At 36.3% G+C, this 26,993-nt stretch overlaps 4 protein-coding genes across 5 annotated transcripts; 2 read left to right on the top strand and 2 right to left on the bottom strand.

Moving 5' to 3' along the window:
• Positions 1 to 348: 348 nt before the first annotated feature.
• On the top strand, positions 349 to 9,660 carry LOC140758958 (serine/threonine-protein kinase 1). Its single transcript, XM_073095381.1, has 18 exons — positions 349 to 1,106; positions 1,769 to 1,857; positions 2,615 to 2,722; positions 2,912 to 3,019; positions 3,531 to 3,621; positions 3,777 to 3,829; positions 4,376 to 4,438; positions 4,620 to 4,664; positions 4,823 to 4,858; positions 5,692 to 5,747; positions 6,190 to 6,271; positions 6,462 to 6,584; positions 6,682 to 6,778; positions 7,418 to 7,565; positions 8,321 to 8,555; positions 8,726 to 8,926; positions 9,017 to 9,102; positions 9,199 to 9,660. The coding sequence occupies exons 1-18, from the start codon at positions 401 to 403 to the stop codon at positions 9,296 to 9,298; spliced, it is 2,427 nt and encodes an 808-aa protein (XP_072951482.1). The 5' UTR covers positions 349 to 400; the 3' UTR covers positions 9,299 to 9,660.
• Positions 9,661 to 10,393: 733 nt separating this feature from the next.
• Positions 10,394 to 15,396, bottom strand: LOC140759609 (cleavage stimulation factor subunit 50). Of its 2 annotated transcripts, none has more exons than XM_073096214.1 (14): positions 15,087 to 15,396; positions 14,907 to 14,990; positions 14,685 to 14,827; positions 14,421 to 14,493; positions 13,815 to 13,898; positions 13,587 to 13,673; positions 13,387 to 13,457; positions 13,032 to 13,083; positions 12,853 to 12,910; positions 12,103 to 12,203; positions 11,823 to 11,977; positions 11,589 to 11,697; positions 10,828 to 10,884; positions 10,394 to 10,750 (listed from the first exon to the last, which is right to left on the bottom strand). In XM_073096214.1, the coding sequence occupies exons 1-14, from the start codon at positions 15,183 to 15,185 to the stop codon at positions 10,595 to 10,597; spliced, it is 1,329 nt and encodes a 442-aa protein (XP_072952315.1). In that variant the 5' UTR covers positions 15,186 to 15,396; the 3' UTR covers positions 10,394 to 10,594. The 2 variants fall into 2 exon arrangements, with proteins under 2 accessions (XP_072952315.1, XP_072952316.1); XM_073096215.1 differs by having other exon boundaries at positions 14,685 to 14,809; positions 15,087 to 15,395.
• A 487-nt stretch (positions 15,397 to 15,883) lies between these two features.
• LOC140759660 (uncharacterized) lies at positions 15,884 to 20,499 on the bottom strand. Its single transcript, XM_073096275.1, has 6 exons — positions 20,256 to 20,499; positions 18,668 to 19,049; positions 17,921 to 18,117; positions 17,074 to 17,215; positions 16,492 to 16,645; positions 15,884 to 16,373 (listed from the first exon to the last, which is right to left on the bottom strand). Exons 1-6 carry the CDS (start codon positions 20,321 to 20,323, stop codon positions 16,342 to 16,344), a joined length of 975 nt encoding a protein of 324 aa, XP_072952376.1. The 5' UTR covers positions 20,324 to 20,499; the 3' UTR covers positions 15,884 to 16,341.
• A 1,200-nt stretch (positions 20,500 to 21,699) lies between these two features.
• On the top strand, positions 21,700 to 26,966 carry LOC140759363 (PI-PLC X domain-containing protein At5g67130). The gene is made up of 9 exons (XM_073095907.1): positions 21,700 to 22,107; positions 22,193 to 22,315; positions 22,925 to 23,062; positions 23,157 to 23,255; positions 24,220 to 24,523; positions 24,847 to 25,070; positions 25,607 to 25,693; positions 26,240 to 26,336; positions 26,743 to 26,966. The coding sequence occupies exons 1-8, from the start codon at positions 22,024 to 22,026 to the stop codon at positions 26,273 to 26,275; spliced, it is 1,095 nt and encodes a 364-aa protein (XP_072952008.1). The 5' UTR covers positions 21,700 to 22,023; the 3' UTR covers positions 26,276 to 26,336; positions 26,743 to 26,966.
• Positions 26,967 to 26,993: the final 27 nt, after the last annotated feature.

Genomic DNA, 26,993 nt, shown 5'->3' with positions numbered 1-26,993 from the left:
TAGATGATTGAATTTTGGGTGAAACACATTTTAGTGCATAGACATAGTGCAACTATGACAATAATATATGGTTATAAAGTAGAATTAATTTAGAAACTATTGTAAAATGAATGTTGATTCGATTTGATAATTTTTTTTACTCGTAATGAAAAAGAAGCTCAGAATTTTAACAAATTGAGTTGGCATAAAGAGGTGGGGGGGTGGGGGCCGCCGGCACACCCTGCAGATTATGGACTTAGGCTTCAGCAAGCCCCGGACTCGACCCCTAGCCAGCTTAGCTCAACCCCGACTCACCACGTCCAAGATCGACTTGTGTCGTTTACAGTTTACTCGTACACGCCTAGAACCTCAGCTCTCTACCCCTTCCCCCTCCCCCTCCCCCTCTCTCCTCTCCTACTCCATGGACTTCTCTCCTCGCCCTTCGTCCTCCCGGAACCACCGCGCCAAGAAGTCCGATCTCTATTCCACCGTCGTCATCCATGGCGAAGACGGATCTCACACCAATACTGACGGCGCCGCCGCTGCCGACGACGACGACGACGAGGACGAGGACGCCTCGTCCCTCCCTCCACTCTTACAACGCCTACCTAAAGACTTCGGCGGCGCCTCCTTCGACGACGACGAAGAATACGACGATGAGGATGACGACGAAGAGATAGGGTTCTCCGGCACCGTCGTCGTCAAGCGCGGGGGCGGCGCTGCCGCCGCTCGTCCCTCTGCCTCGCCTTCCGGAAGAAGGCCCCACCGCGCTCCATTTTTGGATCTCAAGCGCACAAGCCCTAGGACCCGATCCGATGCGGAAGATCCCTATTCTACGTTCTTGATCCGGTCGACGGCGCGGTCGAGCGGATCGAGCCCTAGGGAGTCGGTTTCCGGGACTGTAGTGCGTAGGACTGCTGGCGGAGGAGGCGGAGGAGGAGGTTTTGGATCGTCGTTCATGAGTGGGGCGGTGGAGGGATTGAGGACGGGGGAGGCGGGAGGGTTTGGGCACTCGGAGGAAGGGAAACATCAGCCGCACCCAAGGAGGAAAGCGTCGGTGAGCTCTCTCTCGGAGAATGTAGCGAGGGAGGATCCTTCCACGAAGTATGAACTGCTCCATGAGCTGGGTGAGTCTTTTGATCTTTATTGGATTCTTTTTTTCTTTATGTAATGGTAGACGCAATTCTGTGCTATCTTCGTCGACTCGTTATTCTTTCTTGTTTAAGGAGAATTTGTATGAAATAAATGTTCGATTAGTTTTTGAGCTTTGGATCTGCTGGAAGAAGTAGTCATTTCTGTTGAGCTTGGTGGAATTTTTGTGCTCCACATCTGTCCCTATGTGGCATTGGAGAAGAAATATATTATTCTTCTCAGATTGCAAGTTCTTAGTATGGAAAACTTTTTGTTCTGCTGTAGCAAGTAATAATTTTGTATTTTGTAAGAGTAATTTATCCCAATGTTTTTGTTGGTCTACTCCAGAAACAGTTGAATGTACCTCAATGTCTGCCCACCACTCTTTTAATTGTGGTATTCATGGTTTTAGGCTTTTATCTCAATGCATCCTTGAAAGCAATACCTATGAATGTGCTGGAACATTTTGTCTAGCTGATCTCGTTTGTTTTTATTTTTGATAATTGGGTGAAACTACCTTGATTTCTAGTTTCTATAGGTATTTCACTGTATGAAGTTCTTCTATTTTGTATTAGAACATTGTGAATAGAGAACTTATAAATTTTTATGATGATTTTCATCTGCATATTCATTATTATTATTGGTTTTGTATTTGTAGGGAAAGGTTCATATGGTGCAGTTTACAAAGCCAGGGATCTTAAGACTTCAGAGCTTGTTGCTGTCAAAGTGATATCCTTAACTGAAGGAGTTAGTTCCTTGTTCACTTGTAGAGACATCATGTCCTGTCATATGTGCATAATTTATTGCATATGATAATATCCTATTATAGTCATGGATGTTGGACTTTTTGGAAATTAGTCCTTCACTTGTCAAAGTCTTCCATATGAAGAGAAACTCTCCCGAAGTGATGCATCCTTCATGACATTGTGGTCTTGAGTCTTGACCCTTCATTCCTTAAACTGAATATGTTAATGAGTCAGTTATCTATTGTATTTCATACATTAAAATGGCGTGCTGACATGCTTCATACTTTGTTTCAAGTTAATAATGAGATGTTCATTCCCCACCACTTCTTTTATAAGTGCATCTTGAGTAGAAACTGGACAACTGAAAGTCTGAAAGGTTGGGATTTGTAAATGGAAAACCTAGAAACTATAATGGTTTGTGGCCTTAGAGAACTATTGCAGATTTTCAACCTTTTATTGGTCTCCCTGAAGAGACACTGGTTGTATGTTATTTTTGGAGGAAGAATAGATGAAAAGTTGGGAAAGGCTAAATCATATCTGGAAGAAATTTTTTTTGTTGTTTCTACAGTTGACACAGTAATGCAGAAGAATAATTTCTCGTCTTCTTAGTTTTAGTGCTTAATTTCTATGTGAAATATGCTTTTCCAGGGAATATATCTGTATAAGATTTTCTTGAATAATTTTCTATTTTCTTTTCAGATGTGCCTAAGGAGATGTATATATACCTCGTTCCTGATATCAACTAATATAAATTTCAGGAGGAGGGTTATGATGATATTCGAGGAGAAATAGAAATGCTACAACAGTGTAGTCATCCAAATGTTGTACGCTACTTTGGAAGTTATCAGGGAGAGGAGTACCTCTGGGTATGGCCAAACTTGAATTCAGTGTTCCAATTACTATGGTTTTCCTTTTACCAATTTGGAAATTGGTTAGAAACTTAGAATTGTAATTTGGAATCAGTCTCTGTCACATGTTTGTGTTAGCCAGTATCCTTGCTATGTGAAATATCAGCGGTACTTTTGAATTTTCTATCAATGTTAATTTATCTGCAGATAGTGATGGAGTATTGTGGTGGTGGAAGTGTCGCTGATTTGATGCATAATACTGAGGAGACATTGGACGAGTCCCAAATAGCGTATATTTGTCGGGAAGCATTGAAGGTACTTCACATGTTAAGCAATTATATATGGAAATGGACATTGTTTTGGCCAATTTGCATGACCTGTTAATGAACAAATTATGTAGCAAAAGTGTCCTGTTTGCCCTGGGTGCTTAAATCAAGTTTGTCTCAAATGAACTTGCCTCTATTTGTTATCTACATCTCCAAGAGCATCCAAATCTGAATGTGTGCTGTTCGGTAACCAAAGAAGGTAGTTAAAGCATAAGACGAATTTGGCTCTAATTCTATTGTTTTTTCTGCTAATGTATGCTGGAGGTAAGAAATACTTAAAAATGGTTGAACATATTCAATGGAATCTATGTAATGCACTAATAGCTCTTGATTCCGGGATGATCTTTCCCGACATTGAGCTGAACAGATGCCAACCCTCATTGGTTGGGAACCAGAGCTTGATGATGATGGTTGTTGTTGCTGTGGTCCAACTGTTTGTTAGACCATTTCTATGTATAGTTCACTTTTCATATAATGACGTGGAACTTTTCCTGATGTAGGGTCTTGCTTACTTGCACTCAATATTTAAAGTCCATAGAGACATTAAGGGTGGCAATATTCTGCTTACTGAGCAGGGAGAGGTAAAGTTGGGTGAGCACTACTGTCCTAGTGTAATTCTTGTGCATGTCAATATTTTAGTATTATACCTTCTTGCATCTCGATGATTTTTTTTTTTCCTCTGTGCTGCAAGTTTTCTGCTTTATGAAATGGATGCTGAATTTCTCGTGTGACGACCATTCAAACAGGTGATTTTGGTGTTGCTGCACAGCTTACTAGGACCATGTCAAAGCGCAACACGGTAACACTTGTTTGGCCAGCTTAGTTGATAGCTTCATGTGTGATGCCATTCTTTTCAATTCTGTGAATGCTTGGAGGTTCTTTTGTCATGAGTCTTTCCTTTTCTTTTTGGGTTTGGTATTAGAACATGTTGGCTTGAAGATGCCTTATTAGTTGCATGCACATAATTGAAGCATCAAATCTTGTTGTACCTTTGCCCTCACACTTTTCTTCTAAGTATGATTCTATTCCTTTGAGCCATTTCACTATCGCATGACACCTTGTTGTATTGAAATGAATAGCATATATAGATCTAGAGTTGCCATAAGGCTCTAAGCATTCTCATATCGTGCAGTCATGTTCTTCTATGTGTAACTGATATGCATAGAAAATTACAATGATGTGATTCATCTTCCACTAGTTTTAACATAACAACCCTCTCCGGTGCTCTCTTGCTATGCTATAGTTGTGCATCTTTTTTTCATTAAATATTAATGTGTATTCATAGCTTAATCTTTGACCAAACTGGAATCCATATTATTCCTTCATTCTTGATTTCATTGTTCAGTTTATTGGCACTCCGCACTGGATGGCTCCGGAGGTTATACAAGAAAGTCGTTATGATGGAAAGGTAATGTCTGTACTGCAACATTCTTATTTTATGTATATTCTACTAAATTTAACCTGTATGATGCTAGTGTGATGATTTAGCATGCTTTCCATGCTGTGAACATATAATAGAATTACTCATGTATATCTTATTATACACTCGCTGAGCTTTTCTTAGTGCTTGATGTTCAAAATTTCTCTAGGTAGATGTCTGGGCTCTTGGTGTCTCGGCAATTGAGATGGCAGAGGTACATTTCTTGCATATGTAATACTGTTGAGTATTGTTTTGCGTTGTTCTATGAAGTACTAATAGTTTTACGCTTCTAATTGCTAATATTTTCTCTTTTTATATGCTGGCTGTGATAATTCTTATTCATCGTTTTACTCTTCTCTCTGTCTATATTAGGGTCTACCGCCAAGATCTACTGTGCATCCAATGAGAGTAAGTTTGCATTTCCAACTTTTTAGCATTTCTATTTTTCCAATTGATGAGCATTCTCATTCTCCTAATATAACCTTGTAATTGATCTCCGTTATCTATCTTGAAAATTTAGAGTAGTTGGATTGCATAAATTTCTCATATATTCCTTTGACATATCTCTTTTATGTTACCATGATGTATTATACAGTATCATCTGAAATTTTAAGCTAGAAAATAAAAAGTTTATTAGATTTGGTACCTTGAAATATTGGCTTATGTTAGTTGAATATAAAATTTTACATCAAAAACCTAGAAAAGTGTACTTATTTATTCAGAAATACATAAATTTAAAGTAACTTTTTTGACTATACAATAAATCTTCCTTCTTAGTATAAGTCTAGTACCTGAGTAATATATTCACCCATGAAATAAAAACTTTAAGTACTTTTGACAAATTCTTTTTTATAATAATGCCCCATATGTTGACAAAGTTTAGTTAAAATGACAAATAGGGAAACCCTATTGCAGATCTTAGCAGTGCTCCTTATCTGTAAAGTTCTATTATCATGAAAATTCTACTGGTTTATTCTTACCTGTGAAGTTCTTTCATCTTTCCATATTGCAAAGGTATGAATTTTCCTCGCGTATGGCCTTATACCCAATTTTTTTTTCTTAGAACCTAAATAATCATTGACCATATGAAAACTTTAGAAATCTTACTTGCTATTGCAATTAACACTGGAAAGTTTTAATGAATGGCGATAATGTTAATGTTAACTTTGTTAGGATTATTAAAACTATTTGTTCTTGGTAATTGTTAGTTGTTTTTTGGTCTTACTTGCTTTTTCTGATAGGTGATATTTATGATATCTAGTGAGCCTGCTCCAATGCTTGAGGATAAAGAGAAGTGGTAAGTCTTTGTTACTTGTACCAATGTATTTTATGCATTTCCACATTTCTAGGTGTATGTCCATACGCTCCTTGATTTGTTGGTCAAGCACTGATCGTATCCTGAAGATTTGACGTTGCCAAAGTTTTATGGATAATAACCTCTTCTTTTGACATATTATCATTTTCTTACATTGATGAGTAATTTAAAATCAACATTCTGAGTTTCCTGGTAAGATCATGCAAGATCTTGGTGGCATTATGAGATCTTAATTGAACACATAAAAGTTGTGACCATGAATCTAAGTATCCCTAATTAAAGAAGAGAGGTTGGGAAGGAATACTGTTTTGAATACTAAACGGCATTATGAGATTTTAGATTTTACTAGTAAAACTTTTGACGAGATAGTTGTACCATTTTATTCATATGCACTTTCTCTGTATCCTGTTATCTCTTGTTGCAGGTCCCTTCTTTTCCATGATTTTATAGCTAAATGCTTGACAAAAGATCCCAGGCTTCGTCCTACTGCTACTGAGATGTTGAAGGTATAATTATCTCTTCATGATTGCTTAAATAAAGCATCTCTCATTTCTAGGAGGTTGGCAACCTAAATCAATCTTATGTAGACATTTGTAACTTCTCTACCCTTTGTACTTGGCTCTTTGTATACATTTGTTGCATTTTTATTTAAAATAACTTTACCATTTCAATAATTATTCTTGTTATTTGAAACAGCACAAGTTTATTGAAAAATGCAACACCGGAGCTTCAAAGATGTTGCCCAAGATCAAACAAGCAAGGCAAATCAAAGCAGCAGTGGCTGCTCAAGCACAAAGTCGCCTATCTGCGCCTGAGAATGTAAGATCAAGTGATAATCATCAACACATATCACCTATATTTTCTATTACTATCTCAGGAAATTGTACCATTGTTCTCATTTAATTTACCATATCAGCAAGTGGAGCAAGAGAGAATCACGTATATAAATGAGAACAGAAGTACTATTCTTCCAAAACATCCAGTTCATGAAGACCGTGCTGATGGTGTTTCAGGTAACACTTGAGTAGGTTATTTTACTGAATTCAGTACTTGTAGGTATGGATTTCATTAGTTAACAGATTATCTATGCTTTAACCTTGTGGTGGCTACTGCCTAACTATTTCCTAACTTTTTGTGGTGGCTACTTCCTAACCATGCCCTAACTATTTGTGTGGCTTCTTCCTTATGATGTCCTAACTATTTGTGTGGCTTCTTCCTAAAGATGCCCTAACTATTCGTGTGGCTATTCAATCTTTAGCAATTTCACTCAGAATTAATATAAAATTGTATGCTGTCTGCTAAACTGTTGTCTGGCCACTTCAGTGAGAGAGGATACCTAAAGAATAAGTGAAATATCAAATTGATACATATGACTAATTTTATATGTAACATATGAGCCAAAATAATTACACTTTCTGCTTAGATCCTCTTTTGCTAGCCTTGGAGAACAATTTACTTGCATGAACCTGAAGTTTCTAAATAAATAGATAAAGATGTTCATTCTCTTATTCAGCTTCCAGCACCTTGAATAATTTTTGTCTTTCTAACTCTTGGGAGTTCATCAATGCATCTTGTATTTTGTCTACCCATGAATCGAAGTACCACATAATGCTTAAGCAGAATTCTTAATAGCTGAAATTCATCTCATGTAGGTGAGTTTGGTACTGTTATAGTTCACTCTGAGGATCGGAACGAAGTCAGTGAATCATCTGCTTCAATGAGGACGGAGTTCATACCAGGCCTTGGTGATATCAGTTCTTTCACTCATGATCCAAGGAGAGAACAAATGGCAAACCTTTGGTACAGTAATTACTCAAAATCTTCATTCTTTCTTTCATCTATGTACAATTGGCCCTTAGTTATATCATCTAAGATTCCTATAGTATGAAGACTGCATTTCTTTGCCTCTACATGTCATGCTATCAAATATTGATGCTTACTCATTGTACCTTATTATCTCGTTCATGACATAGTATGACTGCTTGTTTGTTAAGATTAAATTTAGTAGGTTTTTTTCTCTTATGGACTTGCTTCCTGTTTACCAATATGGATCCTTTTCTATACCGGCATATGCGTCATATGAAATTCTGGTCATGGGGACAAACAAGTCAGAGTATGTTTAAGGAAATACCTCTCTTATTTTAATCCTTTCATGTTTAGTTACTAATGTTATTAGTTTCACTTCATGGAGACAATTATAAATAGTTCATAGTTGGAACTTGCATTCCATAGCTGGATTTAACTTAGACAACTATCATTATCTTAATCAAAATTAGAATGACCACTGATCCTCCAATGACTCAACTTCCTTCAGTGCGTGATTACGTTGAAATGAAGTCTCTTGTTAAAGGATGAAGACTAGCTGGTTATGCATAAAATTTGATATTACATCACCCTATGGCTTGTCTAAGCAATAAGCTTTGTCATCAATTTCTTATTTGTTGGTTGTTTCTCCAATGCCATTTTCTGATAAACTGCAGGTTCATTTTCTGTTTAGATAGTTTATTTGCTAAATATTGGTGAAAAATGCAATTCATTTATGATCTTTTGGATAGGATGGAGAATGCAATTGCTACCATTGTCAGTAAGCAATCAGATATAGATCGAAATACTGAAGTACAAGCAAGAAAAGAATCACCATCTTCAATTGGGTTGATTGAAGATCAAAAGATTTCAGAAGGCATTTTGTTGCAAGATCATCTGAGCAATTCTGCAGTTGGTGTAGGTAGTAACAAGAATGTCCTGAACAGTGGTACTATCAACCGTAAAGCATTTTCAGTGCAAGATAAGGTACTGCAATCTTTAGTCAATTTTTTCCCCAAAAGCACATCTATTGCTTTTTGATGCAAGAATAACTCCAAGCCTCCAAATTGTCTACAGCATGGGGTAGTATTCTTAATTTTCTCACATGTAAATGCAATCATATTGTAGTAAAGTTTGATGGTTTTCTTGTCTTGCAGCTGTGGTCTATTTATGCTGCTGGCAATACGGTACCCATACCATTTCTAAAGGCGATTGATATTTCTCCATTAGCTCTGGTATCAGATAATGTAGTTGGGGATAGACTTCCAGGTTCAAGTGGCAATGCTGCCCTGGAAGCAGTTAGAGAGCTTTTCAGTGGTGACGGTCAGACGAAGAAAGGGCGTAAAGGGCAGAATGAGGTTCAATTGGCATTCCCTGTTCTGTTTTTTTTATCTGCTTACTGTTACCATGAATCTAGACTTACCTTTTACTGCTTGATTCACCTGTAGGTGCAACTTCCTCCTGGAGTGCAACAAAGATTAACTACGAGTCCAACTCTGATGAACTTAGCTCAGGCTTTAGCTTACCATAAAATGTGAGAATTGCTTTGATCACTCTACGTTACCCAATAAGCTAAATTATTCATTGCTGTTCCTGTTGATGATTTTTCCCCATTTTCACAATCTTTCAGGTGCTATGAGGATATGCCTCTTCAAGAGCTGCAAGCAACACAGGAACAGCAGACGATTCAAAACCTTTGTGATACACTTCGAACTATTTTGCGTTTGTAGGCATGCCTCAATTAAGTCAAAACCAAAGCAGGATGGAAAAAAAGAGCAAGAAGGCATGTGATGTCCCTGTTTGTTTTAGTTGATGGAGGCATCACGGAGGTTGTACTTACTAGGCAGTGATTTTTCATCATGTAGCTTGCTTCCTGTGTTATGTTAAAAGTGTTATACTGGAAAATGCTCCACAACATAGTGTCACTGACCATCGACATCGATACATATTAATTCTCGGTCGCACCTTGTAGGCTTGTACCTGATAGCGTTGCACTACCACAGGCCTGTGCAAGTTGTAAGATAATCGATTGTGTGTTACAATGTACTTGGATTAGAAGCTAGTGATACTGCAAGGATGGCATATTTGACTACATTTTTCTACCTTGATCAATAATTTTATTTTGGAGAGTGACTTGATTTGTGAAGCGAACCGTTTGGTGCTTAAAGGGAAGAAAATTAGTTGTTTGTCACCCACTCGCAGAGACGAAACAAACTCCTCACTTTGTTTCTTAGTAGTAGGAGGGTATGGAAGACCGAAGAGCACGCAATTAGACTTATTCTAGAATAAGCTTCAGTAACTAAATATATTTTAGTATATTGTTAATTTAATATTTTATTTCATCTTATTATATACAACTTTCTAAAAATTATTTATTAATAATCTAAAATTATTATTTTACTCTTTGAGACAATAACACATAATTATTAGTCGTATCAATTAAAGTTGCTATCTCCTCTTTTTTTTTTTCTAAAGCCAGCCCAACATACTCCAACGACGTAGGGTAATAACCTTACACGGTGCAGAGTATTACCCTCACACTCGAGTGTGCAGAGTTATAGCCCCATATACCTGAACAGTGTCAGCATTACTCAGCATATCTGAGTGCCAGATTATAATCACACATGGCAATGCAGAGTTATAACCCCACATACCTATATAATACCAAAAAAATATCATCATTTAATTTCAAACATCACCAATTCCTAATACAACTTTATTATCCTTCAATATTTTAATATCAACTTTATATCATATTAAATATAATTATTACTCCTTATACTAGTATTAAATTAAATATTAATATAGCTTATATTAATATTAGCTCTCTTCTTTTAGTATTAAAAATTAAAACAATTATGCATATTCCACCCTTATTACACAAGTAAGCATAGCCTCAGAAAACATTGTTCATAAAAAATGGCTACTACACAAACAGAATAAATTATACAGAAGGGGAAACAGTAATCTGTAATAACACCTTTATAATGATTTTCTCAGGCAAATTGGTCAAACCATTTCCTCACCTATGGGTTTTCTTTCCAGAATCTCACAGACCTGTCATTGCCACATGTAACAAACGCTGCCTCTGCTGGCGAGTGTTCTAGCCACCTCGGTGCACCTATGTGGTTAGATGGCCACCTTGCTACCTTTTCTGCAGTGAGAGCATCCCAAGTAACAACCTGAAACCAACCATATTTCAGTCAAACCTATTATGCAAACATGTAACAATTTAATTGTCTGTGGAGTGAGTACTGACCTCATTGTTAGGTTCATCAACTGATAAAATGAATTCCTCTGTTTCATTGAAGACAGCCTGCAAAGCAAACCAGTTGGGAAGACGTGGGTATTCAATCAATTTATACAAGACAGGTTGCTGTCAGCGACAGCCTGGATACAATCTCTCTGACAGACTCAAGGCAGCACTTCAAATTCATTGTTGCTAAATGCTAATTGTGATCTAATATGATATTCTGCTCGCACCAAAAGCAATCGGTTCATTTTTTGCATTCTTTTAAATTTCACTTTGTATAAGATATTCAGGTGTAGATTGACATTCTCTACTATACAAATAACTGAGTCTCTACTATGCAAATAACTGAGAGAAAAAATTGTTGCAGTGACCAGTGTCATAAGAACATGTTGAAACCATGAGAACCATTTGAATGGAATATTGTTAATGTAAATTGAACTGTTCTACATGTTCATGTCACTTAGGTTCATGTACCATTCAAACTGAATGATATTATGAATTATTTGTAGAGTGGCAACTGGCAAGCATAGGACTATAGGAGATATCTCAATATTACACAAGGGGATTGTTATTATCAAAACATACAAGCACTAAATTTAAAGCTTTAATGATAATAAAACTTGTAGAAAATAACTGGATTTTATTGATGGAATAAGAGATAATATTTACCAAAGTATTTGTTTCTGGGAGGGAACAAATACTACTGAGAACATGATGGATTCGCAGAAAATCAATATAATCAAAGTGAATGTGCTATGATAACCAACCTGGCAACGCAACTGCGCGTGAACTGCACCAAGATATTGTTTGACAAGTTTTCCAGTGCCAACTTCCCACAACTTTATAGAAGAATCCTTTCCACAAGATAGAATAAACCTAGAAGGTTAAAGTTTTGAGATGCTTATATAAGCGAAAGGATGACTATAATTTATAAATAAGATTATCTGTTAGTAGAGGTTACTAGAATGAAATATCTTACACACACCCCCAAAAAACTATACCTCTGGTCCTTTGTGAAACTTGCACTAGTGGCCTCTGTTGATCCATGTGCCCCAAGTATGGGCCGGACACACTGTGCAGTCACTCCATCCCATACCCGAATAGAACCATCTTTGGAAGCTGTCACATACATGCTGCCATTAGAGGAATAGCGCACCTACACCAGAAGATGGAAGATGGAGTTCTCAACAAAGAACAGGAAATACCAGGTTATCATTATGAGATTGTGGTGCACTCTATCAAGATTTGGACTTTTGGAGGCAAAAGAAGAAACAAACATGCCTGGTTGATGGCAGCATTAGCCTTTAGCTCTTGCAAATTTGCTGATAAATAACACTGGAAAGTATTGATATCATATAGATGTGCAATGGGGTGATCAGTCCCTGTAAATAGGTTACAATACATCTGTCATTCATTTTAATGGAAAGCAGAACTCACCTCAGAACTATTACAAAATACCGAAAATTTATTTTCATACTGTGCTCTGTTTAAATCCAGATGGCACTAGAATGCATTACATAATAAATACATCTTGAAAATATTTTTCCTATCAAAGATAACAACGCAAATGTCCACGACAAACAAGTGTCAACATCTCATGTTTTTATTACTAAATATCAGCCTCGGTAAGAATTAGAGTTTAGAGTGGGAGAATGTTAATATACATATGCAGAGTTTTGAACAGTAAGCATTGGAGTTTTTATTACTAAATGGGATGCTACATCACCGATACATTGCTGCAGGATTTCACCCTTTTATCATCAACTACATAGAAGCAGCTTTGTGGATAATCAGTTATCCAAGAACTACCACAACAAAAAAGAAATATTATCAGAGTCAAGCTTCTGTCTGGTAGAACATGGACAATCCCGTCCTTACTAGGTAAACCAGGCTAATTCGCCCAAGGGTTAGTCATAACCTGGGACAAAAATTTCTCACAATATAATTGCAATTTCCCATGTTGAGGCAATTAATGGAATTTAGCACAAGGATTGTGAAAATAATAGAGAAAAAGATAGCAGAAACAAGTACCAGCCAAGAGATATTCCCCAGAAGGATGAAAACATACAGATCTCACATTATGAGTATCCTGCTTTCACAAAAGAATCAAAATGAACTTGTCCTTTCATTTGGTTATAGCAAGCAATAACTCGATCACACAGAACATCAAACTAATGAACAAGTAAATATAAATTAGAGGTTGTCAGAACCTGAATAACTCTAAAAGCTCTCCTAGCAACTGTCTTCGAAAAATCAAAAAACCTGAAAAGAAACTGTCAGATATAGATGATTATGTATAGTACAAGTATTGCAAAAGAATATTAGGACAGATTTAAAAATGGAACTTATACTAGGTTTAAGCAGAGGTAACCTCACAGGTACAAAGAGTAAAATCTTCATATGAAATCAGACAAGAACGTATAGACAACATGCGAATAAAATGAACAATCTTAGTAATTACGGATGAATATGCTAGAGTGAAGCTGCCGCCCATTCAAACAGCCCAACACATAAGATCCACTGGTCTAGGTAATATGTCTATACATGTTCTCACAGGATACATACTTAATGGTGTGATCCTTTGACCCCGATATCAATATAGTATTTTGAGGATGGAAATCCAGGTCATTGATAGGCTGCAAAGCATCAAAACCCTTGAATATTAGACATGATATACTCACAAAAGAACATGTTAATTGATAATCTATCACATCTAATAGTGCCATTACCAGTATTTACAAAAAGCTTTAGTAGAATTCAAGTACCTGTAGGTGGTCATAAAATGTTCGGATAACAGGCCGAACAAGGCCATCTCTTACATCTCCAAGCATCATTTGCTTAATTTTTGAAATCTGAAAAAAAGATAGAAATATGAAAGAGAAGGTATGAGGATGGAATGGCGTAAGGGTATTATAAACGATGAGTGGACTGTACCTCAAGAAGGTAGTGGATGGAATATGGTAAACGTATGAGAGGCAATGAGTGGACTGTACCTCAAACAGCTTGATCGATGTGTCTGCACTACCAGTTGCAACAAATCTACCATCGGGACTAAATCTCGCACATCTGGCAACATTCTGTACAGAAGAATAAATCACATAAAACTTCAATATATTAAATGCTGCAATCTCTAGAGACATCATTAATTGAAGGTTTGAAAAATTACATATGCCAAGTGCACAACTGTATATAGTAACATCTTAATGATGAAAATAATTGTAATTAAGCCTTCTCTTTAAGATAAAATAAACACAAAAACAAAGAGAACAACAAAAAAAAATTGATGCCACAAAAGACCTTACAGCTTCAAAAAAGTTCAAGAAATCCCTCGAATTTAGGAAAATTGATGCCAACTAATTTCAGCAGCCTATGAAAATCTATGAAAGGCGACTACGAGATAAATCCAAGGAAGAAAGCTCATAAGACGTGTTAACATTCTAACATATCAACTTGCAGGGACACCAAAGAACATAACAGGTTTTGCCAGTTGTTGTGTAGAAGGACCTAGCTACCAAATTATGTCATCTCAAGGGCCTAGATAGTTAAGAATAAAAGGTAATAAAAAAACGTGTAAGAACTGATAAACATTCATTTGATACCTTATGCTCTGAAACATGTCTCGTCTCATGCTTAGGGAAACTCTTTGATGAACCTTTAGTATCCTGCACAGCACTGATTTGATAATTACATTAGCCAAAAAAAGAAAAACCTACATGCAGGCAATATCCCAATTAGCAGTAGAAAATGATGCATTAACGGCTAAAGGTAACATGGTCTTATCATAATGTTGGCACACCAATTTTGGCAACATTAATGACTATGACATGGGTTTGAGTTTGCAATAGAGAGAAAAGCCAACTGACCTGAAATCTACAGAACTGGTTGGAACATGTACGGAGCCATATCCTGCCGATATCCCTGCAACGGAATCAAAGATAGCACCAGAAGGAATTCCTCTCGAGGCCTCATCTCTCTCCACAGCAAGACCCTGTTGACACCTCAGAATCTAGCATCTCCAAGAACCCTAATAAGCTAAATAGACTAGAGTAGAAGATTTCAAATTGCAACCGTAATAAAGTGCAGACCTTGGCAACAAGTTCAAGAAGCTTGTTTGGAGAGGCTTCCGTGCTCAAGGGCGTCATTGTCGCCGAGGCAACTGCATTCGCAGCCTGTGTGTAAGTCAAAAGTAATAGCCAAGGAATCAGATGAAGCTAAAATAAACCCCCAGAATAAAGAAGACGGAGGATTAGGATAAGGGGTATTACCTGACTGAGATTGTTGTCGCGAAGGTGGGCAACGATAAGGGCATTAACCTGGCGAAGGAGCTTCCCCTCATTAAGCGTTAGCTCTAGACCGGCCTCCATTCCTCAAAGCCACCGGGGACCGAGTGGATCCGGTGCTTCCCCCGCAGTGACCAGTGTAAAAATGGATCTAAAAAAAAAAAGAGAAGAAGAAAAAAAAAGATCCAATCTTTTACAACGAATTGAAGGCAAAACAAGCAATTCGAGCGGGTCTATTGAAACCGAAACCCTAGCTCTTAAACCTCCGTTATGTTTATAATTCTCCGTTATTAGGAGCGAGCAATAGTAAAATACTAAAATAAAAGGAAAATTATGATACAGCTAACAGCTGATATATCCGAAGGCACTGTAGGCTTCTCTTTGAGCGCCTGGTTAGTTCCTTTTATTATTAAAAAAAAATTATAATACCAACATCTTTTAAGGAATAATTACACACATATTCCACCATTTTTTACCTTTAATTTGTAAATATTATGTGATCATCACATGATCAACTTTACAAGATAGTTTCAAACGCTCCGAACGAAACATTTGCATCAAAAAGTTCTTAAATTTTGACTTTTTAAAAATATAAGTGCATATATTTTTTACATAGAAGCGCGCCTAAGAAATCCATCTTGTTATGTCAACCCACTCTAAACAATAATTAGAACCAATCTCCCATTTCGAAATAGTTCTAATTGGGGTGGAAACAATCACAAATAGTAGGTTATAATTAGAAATAAAATATCGAGAAGACCAACAACGGAAGACACGTCAAATAAAAAATGGAGGAGGTTATATTTGCTTCAAGTTGTCCTTATTACAGCCAGGTCACAAATAATCCAACCTGAAATGAATTATTACTATCCCAGCAAAAGAAAAATCAGAGAAAGAGATCATGACAAAAAGTCACGGTTATCTCTGTTTCTAGTGCCTGGAATATTGATGGATAAAATGCTCTCCCTCCATAACATTATGGGAGCTTTAAACAGTAAAGAATTTCTACAAATTCTTAACTAAAAGTTTGGAAGAACGAACACTACAACATCCATTCTAGTATTCTCACAAATGGCATCACATCTTCCACCTTGTATCAGGTAAACCGTAACAGGTTCAGATAAACCAATAATGCGCTCCCTGATCAGGCCATTGGTTGCTCCAATATTTCCTGATCGCAGAATCTTTAAGGAGTACTCAATGCCATGCAAATCAGAACTCTCAATGGAAACATATAGTTTCAGAGTTCTTCAGATTTCGCACACAGTCGTTCTGAAAATTTTACAGAGAGAAGGTATGTTAAAAAAAAATTTTAAAAAATGCACTAAATGGAAAATGGAATATCAAAATATAGAACAGGATTTGCATATGATTAGAAAAATATCCGTACTCATATATTCATAGGCTACTATCATCGTGGTGCCCCATGCTGACATGCTGAAAAACCTTGGACCTAGTCCTCTATATAAACCCTTCCATCCATCCTCAGCAATCAATCTTTTAACAACTTCTCTTGCATTCTGTCTCTTCTGATTATCCATAACCTACACACCAACAAAAGAGAAGCTTGAATAAAAGGCAAAGTAATTGTTGGCAAGTAAGTAATAACACAATATAAGAAGACATTGATAGTCAATGTGAAGAGAAACTAATGACACTGCAAATCATTAAAAAAAAAAAAGTGGCCCTTGTATGCAAGCAATTTAAAAGAAATAAATACAAGAGAGGTAGAGTTACATATCTTGACTGGAAATGTCATATAAGGCAGGTACAATGACGTTTGTAAAGGAAAAAGGGTTTGATGCTAAGGATATCAAGAAAGCACGTGCAAATAATAACTCAAGAACTTTTGCTGTAAGTGACTCAAGAATCATGCAATTGTGAAGTATACCACCACCTAGATCACTAAATCTTCTACTGACTTATGTTATTCATTACTTCATCACAAGAAACTTAGAAGTATACACAGTACCTGCAATCGAGTCTTGATCGTATCTATGGGTGTTGTGATACATGATGCCACTGCACCAGCAATAACTCCACCTGTAGCTTGAACACCAACAATTTTCCACTGGCTAGGAACATCTTCACTATCACGACTGTGGCCTAAAAGCCTGCTCAAGACATTAAGAGCATTATGTTATAAAGCTTGTCATTTGCAAAAATCTGAGGCTCCAGAATTTCATTTGTCCTTAAGAGTAATGCTTCAGGTAGATGCTGAGGTAGGTTTTTTATATTGTTGACTTGAATAATACCTCATTCAAGTTTCTATCAGTTGAAATAGAAAATATTTGCTTAATGCAAGGAAACACAATTAAAAAAAACAATCTAGGTTCCTACCAATAAAATGCTAGTGTATTTTATGTCTAAAAAATGTAACTCAATATACTTTGGCCATCTATAACCATGACATCTCCTTGCATGAAATTCTACCTCCACCACTTGCCAGCGAAACCACAAGATTTGTTTAGGTATTCTGAATCAATGCATAAACAATGTCATGTTTGCAGAGAGCAGAATCATAAATTTAGCATATCAATAAAGCATGAGTCATAAGGTGATTACATGATAAGTGAATTTGCTTTAAAATCAAATGCCTGTAATAGAAGGTTGATAAGACTTTAGCATATTCAACATTAGCATAAAGAAATGCAATATGTTTTGAAATAAGAACCATGTGTTACAACAAGCATGATATATTTGACAACATCAAATAGACACTTCAGCACAAACTGAAGGATTAATAATTTCATAACAATTTCAACTATGCATATCTATCCTCTGGTTATTTTATATTTATTAGAAAAGGTAATTCTAACCTCCAGATAATTCGTTGACTAGACCCATAACTAGCCCACCATACAGCACTAGATGGAGAATATGTCATTACAGACAGGCCAAATCCTCGGTACAGTCCCCGAATTCCTTCAGCCTTTAGAATTTTACGAACAACATCCAGTCCACCATTATACTTTGCATGACCAGAGTATCCTTGCACCATCAACTTTTGGCTAACCTAACAAAAGCGACTAGATTACCAAAAGCAAGAATGTCCAAGAATGATCTTTTTTTTTCATAATAATCAACTTATTAGCTCAATTAACCACAACATCTTCAAGAGCTAATAGGGAGTCTTTTCAAATAATAAAGAATGATTTGAGGGCATTTCTTGTCCCAAAAAGTACATTTGAATAATACAGAAAATAATTTCAGAACCCCTATAAAGTAAATATGACAAGGCCCAAAAACCTTGGAAGGATTATAGTTGTAAACAATGTTACACCTTATGCTTAGATTTTGTAACCAGAATAATAATTAGTGCGAAAGAATAAACAAAGAGGAAGAATAGTTCATAGTAGGACTATATCTTTATATCTGGATGGTTTAAACATGCCATGATGCCAACCATTTGGTCTTATCCACAATTTAGTAAAAACTTGACAACATTGTCTAAACCAATCCTTATTGGAGTAAGAGACTCCAATAGCTCTAATTTCAATGATTTTTAAGAAAAAAAAAAAACTAACTCATAACAAATTAAAAACTAACAATAATCCAACTCATACCACATCGATAGGAACAAATACAGACTGCGAGCAGAGAGATGCTGACATGCCTGCAATGCCATTAGCAACAGCAGCCTGCACAGGCTCGGACAAATTAAAGGGATTAACCATTTTAAGTGAAGCCGCTTTGATTGTTTCCAGAGAAGTAAGGAATATGATCCTGGCAGGAATAGCACCGGTGATAACTGTGCCAAAGCCCCTATATAGACCACGGATGCCATCAACCGCAAGAATATTTCTGAAAGCAGAAAATGCATTCTTCTGCACAGCATCCCCTGAAGCAACCTGCATCCTTGTCTTAATTACAGAGATTGGGTACAGAGCCACAGTGACACCACTAAAGATGCCAGCTCCTACGACATACAACTTAGTTTTGTCAAGCCTGCAAGACAGAATTAGATCTTACTCTGATGAGATATGGACTAACTTTTGGATATTATTGAGATAAATAACATGCAATGATTCCCAAAAAATTGGTTTTGATATCAACACAGGATTGGGGAAAAGTAAGAACAATTCATATCTTTTCCTTTTATTACATTGCCATGGAATGGGATATACATAAAATAATGGGAAAACTATATTTTATCCTTCTATGGTTAGGTCTAAATTTACTACACCTCATATGGTTTCATTTGTACTCCTTTATAGTTATATTCAAACTAAAACTATTATTTTTTCTATCATATTTAATTAATTTACAAGTCGAAATTAAAGATACTCATTAGAGATAAAATTGTAGATAATTAGATAAGTTTTTTTAACACATCTAAAATAATACAGTTCAGATTTCAAATGATAAATATATGATATATATTAAATATATGTATGTTTTTGTCATATTTTGTGATATGATATTCGATCGGATATTAATCTAGATATATTGAAAAGCTTATTCAATTATCTATAATTTTTGTCGCTAATGAGTATCTTTATATTTGACTTTGGTCAACTATGATGGAAAAAAGTAACAATTTTAGGGGATAAAGTAACACAAATAAAACCAGATGGGTGAATGAATTTAGGCCTAACCGCACAAGAGGGTAAAATGTAATTTCTCCTAAAATAATTACTTTGCTTCTGCTTATTGGTGAATTTATTTTCTTCTCCTATCTACCTCGAATGATCTTTCTTCCCTTCCTTTCAAATCAAAATCGTGTTGGAACTCCAATTTATGTCTTGCTTTCTTGAAGATGTAAAGAGAATTGGGACCAATAATGATTCCAGATTGAATAAAGATTAAAATGGAAACCCTAGAAGGAATCTAAAAAGGAATAAAAAGCACAAGGGATCCCATCTGATCTTCAGACAATTAATGGCAATAAAATGCCTAACCACTGTAATGGGAATAGAAATTGCTAAATAAGCGAATGCAAATCTTGAAATACGCTGAACTCCATAGAAGGGATAGCAAACGTGACGAGACCAATAAACATTAGAAAGCGCATAATTAAGGTAAGATTTAAAACAGAAAGATCATACACAGAACAACCATGCAGGTCCAAGAACTCGGAGCAAGGAGCACAATTGCCAAATAAAGATCATACACAAAGAAGAAGAAGAAGAAGAAGAAGGATGAGTCTCATACTTGTCCCAGTTGATCTCGGTCTGGTCGAAAGATGGGACCTTGGGACGAGGAACCTCCCTCGAATCCATGGCGCCTCCTCCGAGCTGCGAGTTGGGAATTAGAAGGGAAGGCCTCGAATCGCCTCCTCGGCTTCCACCGGAGATCAAAACCCAGGAAATCAAAAGAGCTCTTCTTAGTCGAAGATTAAGAGGCGGCGGCGACAAGGCAACGAATCGGAGGTAGCCCCCCGCTCGTCCTTTTCTTAAGCCCAAAGAAAAAGGAACCGCTGGGTGTTAAGTATATTTGTGGGCTTTCCAAACCGCCCATGGTTTGTCCTGGACTTTTACATGGGCTTAGTCAACTTCGGCCTGGCCCAACCCAAAGACCAAGAGCGCACCCTCAACACACTAGTCTGTAGCAGTTTCTAATCTAAAGGAAGCATGCAATCTCTCACACACTATAACATTTTTGAGTGGTGGCAAAATAAATTCTGTATATAGAAGTAATAAAGAAGAAAGTCTTCGATAACACTCAGAGAGAAACTATCTTAACAAAGTTTCACTTTTTTTTTATTTAAATTTTAAATAAAATACAAGTAATGAGTTCAAACCGTTTATATATCAAAAAAAATATAGTTACTAAATTATTCTGATAAATATCTTTACAGAAGGGATAAGATTGACGATATGTCGTCCTTTGTCCTTATCTAATCGGATAATGAATAGAATTGAAATCAATCTAGCAACAGATTAAGATCAAGTTGTCTAATTATCATAATATTCATCGAGTTTAGCTTAGCCATTTATGTTGTTGATCCCTTTAGCACCGTAGTTTTAACCAAAATTTTAATAAGACATTACAAATCAAATATGATAAAGTTATGTGATGCTCAAAGTACATACACAAATATTTGCCACTTATGAATATTTTATATATTATCTCATGTGTCAACCAGCATACATATTTTTGCCTATTAGGGCTCTACTACTTATTATTGTTAATAAATTAACGTTGATAATACAAACAGTTCAAGTATTCTATACGTCCGAATTGCATGCTTACGTAATAAACATGATAATCTTTTCACATCTCTGTAGAGTAGAACTATTCTCCACCTGCAGATGTCACATGTAATTATGTAATAAAGGATCAAAGTTTTAGCATAAAATAAATATACAGTCCAACTCTCTACTAGTGGTTGTTTATTTATTACATTCTGGTGTTACTTCATGTGGATATCTTTGTCGAACGTCACCGTTTGCTTGACGAATTAGTTTATCTGCTGTGATTTGGTCGTCCTACATACAGATTAATGCGAATTAAGTATGAACTCATCGATAAATCCGGCGACGACTTTCGTCTACACATCATAGTCTAGATGGCGTACCAGCGATGCTCACTGATTGTTTCAAGTGTTTACCTTCTCCTTCGAATCCATCCTTCTTAATTCTTTGACGAGGTAAGCAGCTCTCTTCTTCAGACAGCTTTCACTGCGGCAATTCGCCATACAACTGCCGTACCTTTCACATCGGTATGTAAAAATAAATCATTTGAGGTAATAAGGTATGGAGGTGAATCAAGGCATCACTTAGATAACATCGACGAAGCATCGGAGTATATTCTGATATTCCATCACAACCTACAATTTTGGGTTTTTTGTATTTTCGACAACTTTGAGAAGGATTCTTTTGGTGTCTTTCTTCCTCCTTCTGATTTGTTGTTATATTCCCCTCCTTTCCTTCATATTTCCTGCAACTTTAAGAGTTTCTTCCTTCTTTCTTTGTCTGAAATGGGTCTTCTCAATGTCATGCATTTACTAATATGGGTGAATCTTATTGGCCTTGCAACTGCATGTTCGACTGGGGGATGCAAGGTTGGAATGATATAGCTGATATTTTCTCCCACTGTTAATGCACCTCTCTATGCTACTAAAAGTCGGGAAATTTTTCATCATGTAGCTCCATGATGACTGTTCGTCGGACAGCGATTGCGGGGTTGGGTTGTTTTGCTCTTCATGCCTGGACGAATTCGTAGGTTCGAGGTGCGTGCGGTCAGCAACGACAGACCAATTTACATTAGTGGTACTACTTCTAGCCTCCTCGTTCACTCTATATTGATTCTGCTAGGTAGCAATCCCCTCTACAATCTAAACTGAGTTACATGTTATCATTTAAAAAACAATCACTCATGGAGTTTATGTTTTACATGATTACAAACAGAATCCACAGTAACTGGTTCGATCATAAAGTAGCTTCTCTTTTTTGTATTTGCTTGTTATCTTTTCTTTTTTTTCCAGTTAATGTTACTTTCCTACTCTCTTTTTTAATAGTTCCAAACCAGCTGCTAGTTGGTGAATACTTTTTGGGCATATTATTGCAATCTATTGTTCCATTGATATTTCTAATTCTTCAGACAGAAATCCTCCACCCCTCCTTACTACAATAAAAAGGCACTTTTTTTACACAGAGTACTGGTTTGTACCATTGCTAGCTTAATTTATGATGTGCACAAGCGATTTGAGGAAAGTCTCTATAGTTAGTGGTGGTTCATTTGCCTTCTATTTCATGATTGATTCCTATTCAATAAGTCTAATAAGATGTCATTTACCCTGTAGAAAACCAGCCAGCTGGTTACTGATTAAGAATGTCTCCTGCATGTGCTAAGTTATATTTTTCTTTTTCTGTGAGCAGAATAACTCATTGCCTTTCAATAAGTATGCATTTCTCACTACACACAACTCTTTTGCAATAAGTGGGGAGCCATCTCATACAGGAGTTCCAAGGGTCACCTTAACAAACGAGGAGGATAGTGTTACTCGGCAGTTAAATGTACATGACAATTCAAAGAGTTTTTTGTGACTCTTGCTTCTTTTGTAACTCCAGCATAATAGATACTTCCTGTATTTAAATCTTTGTTATGCAGAATGGTGTCCGAGCCCTGATGTTAGATACATATGATTTTGAAGATGATGTCTGGTTATGCCATTCAACTGGAGGGGAATGTTATGATATAACCGCATTTGTGAGTATGCCATTCACATTCATAAGACCTCAGATTTTCTTGGCTCATACATTTGAAAACTTTGGTATAACATGGTCGATAAGAACATTTATCATTTTGTTTTAAAGCTACCAACCTTTTTTTCGGTAAGAAGCAAGGCTGTGCACTTGCCCAGACATTTGTTTACCATTTGTCGGCATGATATGTGCTGCGGCGCTTTGAAACTATAGAAGAAAGAACAGCGTCTTGCATTTCATTGGCAAGATCTCTTCACTGATCCTTTCTTAAAGATGAATTGATATTTGGCCACACTTGTAGAAGAGAGGGTAAAAGCCAAACTAAGCAGAAGCGGAAAGACAGCTAAATAATTATGCCTGATAGTACCAGTTGATGTAGTTTGCTACCTGTCTGGCACAACTCGATACAGCATGCTTTAAAAATCACAATTCAAAGAGCTGTTTATGACTCTTGCTTCTTTTGTAAGTCCGGCATAATAGATACTTACTTGTATAGTTGTATTTAAGTCTTTGCTTTGCAGAATAGTTTCTGAGCCCTGATGTTAGAAACATATGACTTTGAAGATGATGTCTGAGAGGGTAAAAGCCAAACTAATTAAGCACAAGTAGAAACAGACCAAATCATTATGCCTGACAGTACCAATTGATGTAATTTGATACATGTCTGCCACTTTGAATGTCATGATATATATCACAATATCAAAGATAGTCCATTGCATCAGTACTGATTTATATCTGGCAAGCATGTATGGTGCATGCCATCCTGGGCATGAGCAACCTTTGATTACAACAAAGTTAGAAATTACCATAGTGATAAAATTGGTTTCCAATTATACAACAACTGTCGGATCAGATATCTCTAAAACTGTGTGCTTCATTTTATGCAGAAAATCCTTCTCTTCCTCCATAGTTCAACAGGCTGTAGTCATGGAATATTTTCTTCTCACTAAGTTTTTTCATTAATTTAGGAACCAGCAATAGATACTATGAAGGAAATTGAAGCCTTCCTATCGACAAATCCATCAGAGATCATCACATTAATATTAGAAGATTATGTCCAGGCACCAAATGGATTAACAAAGGTCTTCAATGAGTCTGGTTTGTTGAAGTACTGGTTCCCAGTCTCAAGCATGCCCCAGAATGGGAAGGACTGGCCTCTGGTAAGCAACATGGTTGCTAGCAACCAGCGTCTCATTGTCTTCACATCTATCCGATCCAAAGAAGACATAGAAGGGATTGCCTATCAGTGGAATTACATGGTTGAAACCCAATGTGAGCAACAAATTCCTTTTTAACTCTTTAATAAATTTTAATGTTCTTTTGTGATGGTAGTGCCACGTTTACATTTTTCTCATCTGGATGTGTTCTTATTAGCTTTAAAACTGGTAGCCGTTTTCTTTATGAAATAAGATTACTTAGATATCATTGATATGTTTTTCAATAAACCATTAATTATGGTGATTTTATAAAGACTTAATGATAAGTTAATGCTTATCTTTTTAGTGGTTTCAAGTACCAATGTGGACTTATTCTTGTTTCTAGATTCCTTCCTAGCATTTCCAGGAAGCTGCTATAACATTTTTGTGATTGCATAGATGGCGATGATGGTATGGAAGCTGGGAATTGTTTTAATCGTGCTGAGTCTGCTCATCTCAATGACACCAGCAAGCCTCTAATTCTGGTTAATTATTTTCCATCAGTACCAATAAAGACAACCACATGCAAGCATAACTCTGCAGATCTCATTGACATGCTCAATACATGTTACAGTGCAGCCAACAATCGATGGGCTAACTTTGTTGCTGTTGATTTCTACAAGGTATTATTTGGCTTTGCGTACTTAGGGAGTATAGTAGCTATTAACTCAATTAGAGTCCAAATGGTAAAGATTGCTATCTTCATGAATGTAATTTGTGAGCGCTAAATGTGATAACAATCATATTACAATCACTCCACTATTTCAAAAGTAGTGCAGACTGTCATGCAACTAACCCATATTCTTCTATACGCCATACAATCCACATGACATGGAATAACTGAGAAGTCAGGCTTAACAATGCGAACTTTCTCGCATTGGACTTTGCATATTTTATTTTCTATTGACATTGATCAACAACAAATAGTAGTAGGTTGTTATGAAACTCATAATGGACAATTGGGTCCTATGCAATTTTCACCTAAGCTACAAGATTCAATGTTCACATTTGTACGTCTAGCTCGCATGGATAAGATTCCTTTTATGCACACGTAGCTGCACCAAGAATCTCTGCCTGAGATCTTGCAACTTAAACATATATATAAACTTAGAAGTTAACTAGCTAGTATGACCAAAATGTTGAAACCAACTGGTTGCAGCGAAGTGATGGAGGAGGAGCTTTTCAGGCCACTGACATGTTAAACGGGAGACTAATGTGCGGATGTAATGATGTGCACGCCTGTTTGGTAAGTCTTCTCTTGTATCTTTGTTATTTATATCGAAATGCTTTTATCTTGTTAACTACTAAGGACTGCAACAGTATCTTCAAATATTTTTTAAAATATTTAGGAAATCCACTTTCGTGAGCTACATCATAAGCTCGAATTCCTTATGTCTAAGTCTTGCATAGTTATGAAAGATCACTTTCCTTTTGTTTTCTGAAACTTGGAAGTTGGAATAGGTTGTTAGCATCCTGGGAGCATTGGAGCCTTATTAGTCTCAATTCTAGATCAAACATGGACTTATTTTTTTCCTGTAAGATCCATGCCATCTAATATACTAACACCACGTTAACTGTTGACGATAACAAAAACTATATTGCCAAGCTTTCTTATTAGTATGAAATAATCAACAAGTATGATTTTTTAAACAAGAGATATCGATTAGTTAAAAACAAAGATGTTTAGGAGCAGCACATTCCTTCTACTTTCCTTTATGAAAATATAAGTATTTAAAGTGGAAGATAAAAATACAATTTTGCTAACATGTCTCTTTTGAACTTTTGCCTCTAGCCTGGTTCTACTTCTGGCACATGCACTCCTCCATGATGGCAGTTATGGAACTACTTCTTGGCATGTCAGACATTAGTACTTGCAAACATGCCTTATGGTAAGTGACTCAAACTTCGGCTCTCACTTCATCTCCCATTATTTGTATGAGATACTCAAATGCACTCAATATATAGATTCAACTTTCAACAGTTGGAGATTTGTTTCCACCAAATATTTGAACATGCTACCTCAAATTTCTTTTGGAAGAACCTCCATATCCAAAAGAAGGATGTTTTTTTTCCTTCTCAAGACTGCTTACCACATGACAGAAGGACAAACTAGGAGAAATCGAATTCTCTCGTTTTAGTTGTTAGGCAGGCAGAGTTTCAAAGAATTGAACTGTCGTTAGACCAACCAATTTTAATGTTTATGTTAGAATTTTCTTTTATATTGCTCTGAGATTTTGTTTATAAAGCTAATGCAATATTTTGTACCCTCATTTGCCATCTTTTGTTTTGGTTCAGGTTAAGCTGAGACGTATTATCTTGCATTGCTGCTTAGATGAGCTTAACTGTATGAAGCTGTTTGGTGTTCTTCAACTCTCAAGCAAATTTATGTGTGAATTCTTTTTATATACATAAAGGAGGCAGTTGACTCTGAGGTAGTGATGTTTCTTTTGGGTTGTTTACAACTATAATTTTGAGAGAGAAATCATTTAGTGAAGATTTGTACTTATCGCCACCTATATTTTTAGTCTTTCTTTCTTTCTTTCGTT

The sequence above is a fragment of the Typha angustifolia genome, chromosome 4 (genome assembly GCF_048772165.1).
Source record: "Typha angustifolia cultivar Huaian chromosome 4, ASM4877216v1, whole genome shotgun sequence".
NCBI classification, from domain to species: domain Eukaryota; kingdom Viridiplantae; phylum Streptophyta; class Magnoliopsida; order Poales; family Typhaceae; genus Typha; species Typha angustifolia.
Note: the sequence above shows the minus strand (reverse complement) of the source record. Positions and strands in the feature narration are given on the sequence as shown.